Genomic DNA, 8,425 nt, shown 5'->3' with positions numbered 1-8,425 from the left:
TTTACTGAAGCCCTCAGACCTTTTTTAGGTGTACTCCTATCTTGTGCTTGTAAAGCTTGAATACAAGACTTTGTATCTATCCTTATAGAAATGTGAGTTGTTATTGGCTTTATATAACTTGGGGGCTTTGGGCCTATTGAGAAAGAGGAATGTATAGGGAGCATTTACAATTTAAGCTTCTGTTCTAAGATGGGTTTGGCAGCATCTTCTTTAACCTCAAGATCCTCCAGCTGGGTTAAATGGTATGCATAAACTGGAAAAACAGGTTAGAGACAGATTTTTACATTTATGGGGTAGGGAGGGGAGAGTCCTGGCTCTGCACTCAAAAGAGCTGGGTTCAGAGTCTACCACTGGCACTCCCAGCATGATCTTGGGCAATTCACTTAATCACTTAGGCCTCAGTTTCTTAATCTGTAAATTAATGAGGTTATTAGATGGTCTCTAAGGTCCTTTTCAGCTTTAAATCTGTTATCATTTGATCTTGATTGGCAAGATAGTTTGTATTTTATCCTGTCAGTCATGGAGGAACACAAGAGATGTCAGGGCAGTGAGTATTCTCATCTGTATATTAGGAAAATGATTTTGGAAGTTGTTTAGAGAACTGGGGAGCCAAGAGGCTGAAGATAGGGAGAGAAGTTAGCAGGCTATTATGGTATTTCTCCTTCCAGGGAAAGGCAATGCTAGGGTGAACCTGAACCAGGGTGACTAGTGATAGATTAGGAATGAGAGAACCTATACCAGAAATATTGCTGAGGTAGAATTGAGAGGACTTAGTAGCTGATTGGATGTGGGTAGAGGTGAGGAAGAGTAAAGAAGTAGGCTGCTTAGGATCATAGGCTTTGGAATTGGAAGAGTAACCCCTTTATTTTACAGAGGAAGAAATAATCCCAGAGAGCAGATACGACTTTCCTGGGCAGGATAGGGGCAGGATTCAGACTTGTGCTATGCTTCCAAATTAATGTTTTTCTATTTATGCAAGAGTCAAGGGTAACAGGTTTTGAGCCTGGGTGACTGAGATGATGCTGGTACATCCCAGAAGAGAAGAGATTTAAGAGGAAGGACGGGTCCAGATGGAGTGGGAAGAATGAGTAGTTTAATTTTGGATATGTTGAGTTTGAAGTGTCTGAAGGACATCCAAGCATAGGTATTCTGTAGGCAGTTAGAAATATCACTGTGGGAATCAGGGTGAGAGTGAGAAGGTAAACATGAAGTGCCTGTGATGTGCTGGGCACTACACTAAGCACTTTGCAAATATTTCTTCCATTTAATGCTCACAGTAACAGTCATAACAAGATTGGGGATGGAATGACCAATTTGCAAGTGTTGGAATGAATGAAATTGCTAGCAGAGAAAGTTTTGTGAAAGGAAAGAGGACTGAGAGGAGAGCTTGGGAGACCAATTCTGGCCTATCATGTTTGTATTAACGTATTGTTGGGTTTCCTCAAATGTGATGCAATATATATTCGCTTTAAATCTTTTAAATTTTTAATGAACCAATGTATATACTTTCTGCTGGGGAAGTCTGGTGCCATTCATGTCAACTTTTCACAAATACCCAAAGATGAACTCTAGCAGCATCATTCCAGAGTTTTGTTTCAATCCAAACATTTATTCCACATTCATAGAAATTTGTGATGGAAAAGACCTAAAGACATTTCATCCATCCACCCAAATGTACAAGAAACATGCCCAGAGCAAATCATCCTGTTCACTTTATGCCCAAAGGACAACATTTCAGTCCTTCCCTGGAGCTGAGCAGTCTGTTTCATATACTTCAGAATGAAGACACATAGAAAAAAACTCTTCAGCCTTCCTAAGAAAATACAGTGAAGTCTGTTTTCATAAAACAGTAAGCCATGGTAGTAAATAGTATTGAAGAAATAGGTTTATGGCTTAGGTGGGTGATCAAAGGAGGGACTGAACAACTGGTCATTCAATCACACAAAAAATATAAAAATTTGGTTTTAATGACCAGAGAAATACTCCCTTTGAAGCTGGATGTGGGTTTCTGCCTTGCCAATTTTGACTTTGTAAAGTAGACCCTTTTACCTCTTGTTAATTTTCATTTCTTGGTTTCTTAGATTCTTAGAGGAGTTTTCTCAAAGGTTAAATTCAGTGTTGAATTTTAGCTCTTGTGAGTCTAAAGCCAGATGATCTGGTACTATTTTCTTTGGGATTTCCTTTCACTTTTATTCATTCCCTCCAGTATCCCTATTTGGAAGGGCAGCAGCAAAACTTTATGTAACAAGGAGGATTACCATTTATAGAATGACCAGAATCACTGTTCTCCAAACACATCAAAGAACCCAGTGGAGTTCCATGCTGGATTGCTACAATCACATCACTTGCCTACCGTAGAAATGCTTTTAAGAATTGTCTTGTACATCTGGTGTGTTTATCATTTGCCCTACCTGTGGGGTGCATTTTCTCCTTTATGCTGTGTAGCATGCTAGCTCTGGGCTCTGTGATTGCTATTCAGACATTTAGTGGCCACATTTGTACCACTTAACACACCTATTCTTGGTGCTCACATAGAGCTTTTCTTGCAGTGAGTGAGTTTGAATTTTCCAACGTTTTCCCAAAACATGGTTGGGCATTAGATGGCCAATGACATTTGCTTCCTTGTAGCTGAGGGAGCAGAGATAGGGAATGGTCAAATGTTACTCCTAAAGGGACTTGATAAGAGAATTCAAACTTTCACCTTTTCTTCCTTTATTCACCGCCTTGTAATTTCATGTATTTGTGAAACAGGAGCTCTTTCAGCCAAGGGATGAAAACTCGTTTTCTTCTTGTATAATATCATCCCTAACCTGAATGTCACTGACTTTTTCTCTTTGAGCCCAAGAAGGGCCTAAGTCTATAGAGCCCAGGTAAGGATAGGGTAGGGCAGAGCAGAGTTGTTTTGAAGGACTCAATTTCATGAAAGCTTTTTTACAAAACACAGCACACTGTTTCACAAGTTGCAAAACACTGTTCAACCACCAGCAATAAAAATAACCATCACAATTTAACATGAAAACAGTTTCATTTCATCACAAGAAATTTTTTTTTTCCAGAAAATGAAATCATTTCAAGCAACATCAATGACAGTAAACCTGGTGACAGTCCCCAACAGCTGGCCTTCAAGTGGCTACTACATTTCTACCCCAGACTTACCAGTGTCAGCCAGTTATCACCCAATGGTCCAGAACAGACACTGAGTGACTGAGTGGGGCAAAAATTACTGCCTATTTTGTGACAAGGTAGAGAAACCCAAAAAAGCATTCCTCAAAGTGTCTTTATATTGATATATGCCCTGCTTTAATTAAATCCATTATTAAAAAACCCAAACTTAGAAAAAAAATAAATTAGGGGATAATTATTTGCATTACAAAAGGATTCTTTACTTTACAAAAGACTGCTGGGTTCCTCTAAGTAGTTAGCCACCCAAATGCAGTTAGAATATAATTAGATTTACAAAAATTTCCATTTACAGGCAACTTTTCCAGAACCTGGCTACTGTGTGAAGTGAGGTACACCTGTACATAAACCTTCTGGATAAGAGGTGCATGGAGGGTAATGACCTGGTCCCTACAGTGTCCTGGGCTGTAATTAGAAAATTCTGGGAGATAGTTCTAGACATGTGCCTTCAAACTCAGGGCTTTCTACTTTAGAGCCCTGTGAGGGATAGTCTGAGAGCAGGGTTGGCTGAAACCTTTGAAGGTTTTTAGCCCCTTTAACCATTTCCCTTTCTTGGGGTGTTGCTTTTGCTTTGTTTCCTATTGACTCATTTTCCAGTTGTGATTTATCACCCTCAAGGCTTAAAGTATTACTCAGCTAGGAGTATTTGAATGTTAATGGGAGCATCCAGAAAACTCAGTTCTCCGTTTAAGGGAATGACTTTAGCAGAAATTTAAGATGCCATAGTATAAAGTGAGGGACAGTTGGGGAGCTAGGATCCCCTTCAGTCACTTGATGGAGGTGGCTAACTACTTGTCAGGTTGACTGGTTGTAGCCAACTACTGTGCCAGTCACTTAAGAGGCACTCAAAAAGTGAGAGTGTGAAGGCAGGGACTGAAGATTTTACTCACCTATCCATTAGCACCTAGTGCAGTTCCTTGAATTAATAGGTGCTCAAAAAAATTTGAATGGATTAATTGGAACAAATGGCGAGTATTGGAAAAAAAGACTCTAACGGATGTAAAGGAGAGTCTATTCCTGAGTGACATTTTTTGGTGCCCTGGTGGCTGTGGAAGGTGACATTGTAAGCGTGTTCTCCTGAAGGCAGTAATACTTCTTTTCAGAGCTCTCGGGGCCCTAGGCAACTGAGATCTTTAGGCTTCGTTGGCTCCCTCCTCATCTTGCTTCTCTAGAGAGCTATGTGGGGGTTAGGAGGTAGCTAAATAGAAACAACTAGATGACTCAGATCCAACTTCATGGAGGCGATAAATGCGCTAGAAATACCAACTGGAGGAACCAAGAGTCGTATCAATATGCCTTTGGTGACTAGGGCATTTGGCAAATATCACAGTAGTTACACAAAAAAGAGAGGGTAGATGCCTGCAAGTTCAAGCATGGCATGGAGCAGGTTCAGTTGCATGCATGAGGATCACTTTTGGGGCTTCCTACAGTCAGAGGATAGGTTGTGGCAGATTTGAGAATTAACCCATCACATGGTTTGCACAAACATTTTCACAGGATTCACAGTCACACACATCCTATTACAAATAGTAAACACAGATGTTCTTCAGAGAGGCCTCATCTCTGTCTTATCTCTTTTTGTCTCTTACAAAAGGCACACACTTATAAAGAAAGCTTAGTTTGACTGAAGAATATGATACCATTAATTTTTCAGCAAGATTGGTCTCTAATAGAGTCTTAGCTTTTTGAGTGTTTGGATCTTTTTTCACTAACTGTACCCCCAAAATAAAAAAAAACCCAAATTTGAGTTGGGTTAAATTGAAGAAATATTATTAAAATATGTAGTCCTGGGTAACCATTCTATACAATCATACCTCGCCTAACATTGCACTGTCCACAATACTTTTGCAATAACATTAACACAAAGTAACCACATTGTCACATCATGAAACCCTGATGTGTCATTGTCAGGCCAATTGACCACTGAAAACATTGAACTTGCGGAACTGGCAGTCTCCTAATAACATTATTACATCTGATTAATCATGTTAGTCGAGGTATGCTCATACTAGTAAAAATATCAAAACCCAGTAAGAGACACAGGTCTGATTGACATTTTTTTAATGCACAGAAAGGGCTAAAAACCAGAAATGTGGCACCAGGTGAAGAAGGAAACAGGAGATGAGTATGGTCTGGTTTTGCTCATAGTTAGTTCCTTTGTCCAAGATTGCCCTTGACTGATTCAAAGTTCACATGGAGGAAAGAAGAGATTCTCTGAATGAGAATACCACCCTGGAGGATGGAAATTGATGAATCACTTTGAGGTTGCCTTCTAAGGAGAACCTATTTTGTTTGGCTCTCCTTCACCACTGCCAGCAGTTACAAAAGTACATTACAAATTTTACAGAGGGGTTAGAGAAGGGTTGAAAGTGGCTTGGGGGAAGGACAGGAAGGTCAGGACAGAACAGATAGAGATTGGATCACTTAGGACTCGACTGTCCTGTTTGTCCTCTGATATTCTTCCAGTTGGTTCTTCCTGTTCATGGCCAGCCGTAGGTCTTGCCTGATCACCTGGATCTGCTTCTCCAGCTCAGTGAGCTCCTGGGTCACTGAGGTCCTAGCAGTATTTAGGGAGTCTGGTTTCCCATTGGTGGTGAGGGAAGTGGGAATCTCTCTCCTCACTATAGGGAGGGCGATGCCCTGATGAGGGTGCATGTTCAGGTGGCTTTGCCCTTCATCACGGTACATGTATTTCCGCCGATTGTAGTGGCTCAGGTCGGCAGTATTCCATACGCTGAGCTGACTGTTGGCTGCGTTGGACCTAGGGAGACAATGGAGATCTTTCAAAAGAATGATACTTTGAATGACAATAAAGAAGAATGACTTAAAAATACCAATTCTGGTGAATTTAGAGTACTATGGTTCCCTTTTCACCCTCAACCTGACTCCTTGCACCTGCACTCATCTAGTACAGGTGGGGAACCTGTGGCCATAAAGGATTTGGCCACACTTGAGGACACTAGAGGGCCACATGTGGCCTTGAGGCCACAGGTTCCCCACCCCCGAAGTACCTCCAGCTGAGGACCAGATAACTTCTTTCTTTAGGCTTGTTCTTTTGGTAAGACACATGATTTCCTCACATAAATCTGTAAGGTAGGTAAGGGATTGCTGTTGTTCACTCATTCCACTGGGTCCAACTCTGTGACTCCACAGACTTTCTGTCCATGAGGTTTTCTTGGCAAAGATACTGGAGTAGTTTGCCATTTCCTTCTCTAGTGTGTCCTCATTTTGTGAACTGAGGCAAATGGGGGTAAGTGACTTGCTCAGGGTCACATAGCTAGGAAGTGTCTGAGGCCAGATTTGAACTTAGATGTTCCTGGCCCCAAGCCCAGTGCTCATTGCACTGTACCATCTAGCTACCCCATAAGTAAGGGATCACTGGCTTCATTTTGCAGATGAAGAGTTACAGCTCAGAGGGAAGTGACTTACTTAAGGTCATGCAACTATTAAATGGCAGAGCAAGACCTTAAAATCTTTTAAGTCCAGTATTCTTTCTATTATATCCTACTGCCTGCCTTTCCAATATTGGGTCTTTTAACTCTTCCTACTTGAGTCAGTAATTGCCTGTCTCTCCCCTCTCCATCCACTTTAGTAGGAGCAAGTATTGTAGAGGGAGGCAAACTTCTCTCATAAACAGCAGCTACAGCTTTTGCTCCTTTCCTCATGTTAGCTCTTCAGTATCCCAATCTTCTGGTGCTCTTGTTGGGACTGACCTTGCATCCCCCTGAGTCTTACCAGGGGGCTGGATCACTATTGCTAGACTTTTGGTCTTCTTGGCAGGACCCCACATATCTGCTGTTGGACCTCCCTGATAGCAGCTCCCTTCGTGCTCAGACCTTTTGCCCGCTAGCAGGTTCCAGACTTCCTTGCCTTTTTGATCTCCTAGAGGTTGCTCTCTTAGCTTAATGCTGAGACCTGCTTGGACTACCTGTCCTGCCCAGCTGTGTCTTCTAGTCCAAGCCTTTAGCCTGTTTTTCCCCGGATCAAATAACACATTTAAAGCCTGTTGCAAAACTTAAAAGTTTCATAAATGCTAGCTATTATTATTATTTCTGCCTGATTCCTTGAATTCTGACAACTGAGTATCATCATTCCCATCTTACAGATGATATAGCTGAACCACAGAATGCGTCTCGCTAACACTTCACATTTTCCTGGTGCTTTAAGGTTTCCACACAATAACACTGTTGGCTAGGCACAGAAAGAATTATTACTGTTTTAGAGATGAAGAAACTGAGACTGAAATTGAATGACTTGGCCTAGGTTTACATGGTTTTAAAGTAAGTATCAGATCCGGGATTCAAGTACAGGTCCCTCTGACTCCAAATCCAAATCTTTCCACTGACCCACCTTGCCATGAATATATGAGCCCAATGGGACCAAAAGCTCTTCTTTTCCTTCCTACAAAGAGACTGACACTATGACATGTCTTGTATCACTCTAGATAGAGCAGAACACATGTTTCTTTAGCTGGCTTCCTTCTATTCCAGGGTACTAGTGTGCCCTGCTCATCTATCATCCCAGAGTGGTTTATCTTGCATCCTGGTAGTTCTGCTCTGAGTGTTTGTGCTTGGTGAACCAGAAAGGTCACATCCAAAGGGCAGAATTGGGAGAAAAATGTGTAAGCACCACAGGTGATGAAATTTTTACAGGGAGAAGAATCTATGTCAGGCCTAAGGCTTAGAAAACAAATCCCAAGGCAAATATCTAATTATCACAGGGCAAATAAAAGCCAAAGAAAAACTGGTTTTGCTACCATTCTTGGTTTGACTTTTATCCCAGCAATGCTACTGGGATGTCACTTTGGAATGAGGTACCTACAATTTAATGGGAAGTTTGGAGCACTAAGAATACCCCTTAGGGCTCTAAAGTAACAGACTATCCTATTTCTGAAATACAGTCTTCCAGTTGTACACCATTAGAAGAGTTTCTCACTGTATGAATGGTCAGATTACATCTTTGAACATTATTGTTAACAATATATTCAGTTTGGTGAAATTAAAAAAATAAGAGGAATGGTGGGAGCGGAGATCCAGCCCAGGGAAAGAAGGTCAGAGAATCATAAATGTAGAGCTTGAAAGGTTCTTAGAGCTTCAACTAGCCCATTAGGGAACCTGAAGCCCAGAAAGGTCATGGCCTTGCCCAAAGTCACATGGCAGCAAATGGAATACAAGAACGTGGAGGGGAGAGAGAATACTAAAAAATCCAAGTCAGCTCTGTTGTTCATTCTTGAATGAATGTTTGT

At 41.3% G+C, this 8,425-nt stretch overlaps 1 protein-coding gene across 1 annotated transcript in view; it reads right to left on the bottom strand.

Moving 5' to 3' along the window:
• Positions 1-1,593: 1,593 nt before the first annotated feature.
• GRIN3A (glutamate ionotropic receptor NMDA type subunit 3A) overlaps positions 1,594-8,425 on the bottom strand; it is a 228,974-nt gene continuing 222,142 nt past the window's right edge. Inside the window, exon 9 of the mRNA XM_036738761.1 lies at positions 1,594-5,941. Within this exon, the coding sequence (XP_036594656.1) occupies positions 5,605-5,941 (337 nt within the window). The 3' untranslated portion in view covers positions 1,594-5,604. The remainder of the gene's footprint in view (positions 5,942-8,425) is intronic.

This window comes from Trichosurus vulpecula, chromosome 9, assembly GCF_011100635.1.
Source record: "Trichosurus vulpecula isolate mTriVul1 chromosome 9, mTriVul1.pri, whole genome shotgun sequence".
NCBI classification, from domain to species: domain Eukaryota; kingdom Metazoa; phylum Chordata; class Mammalia; order Diprotodontia; family Phalangeridae; genus Trichosurus; species Trichosurus vulpecula.
The sequence above is the reverse complement of the archived record's forward strand: the minus strand, read 5'-3'. Positions and strand labels throughout refer to the sequence as shown.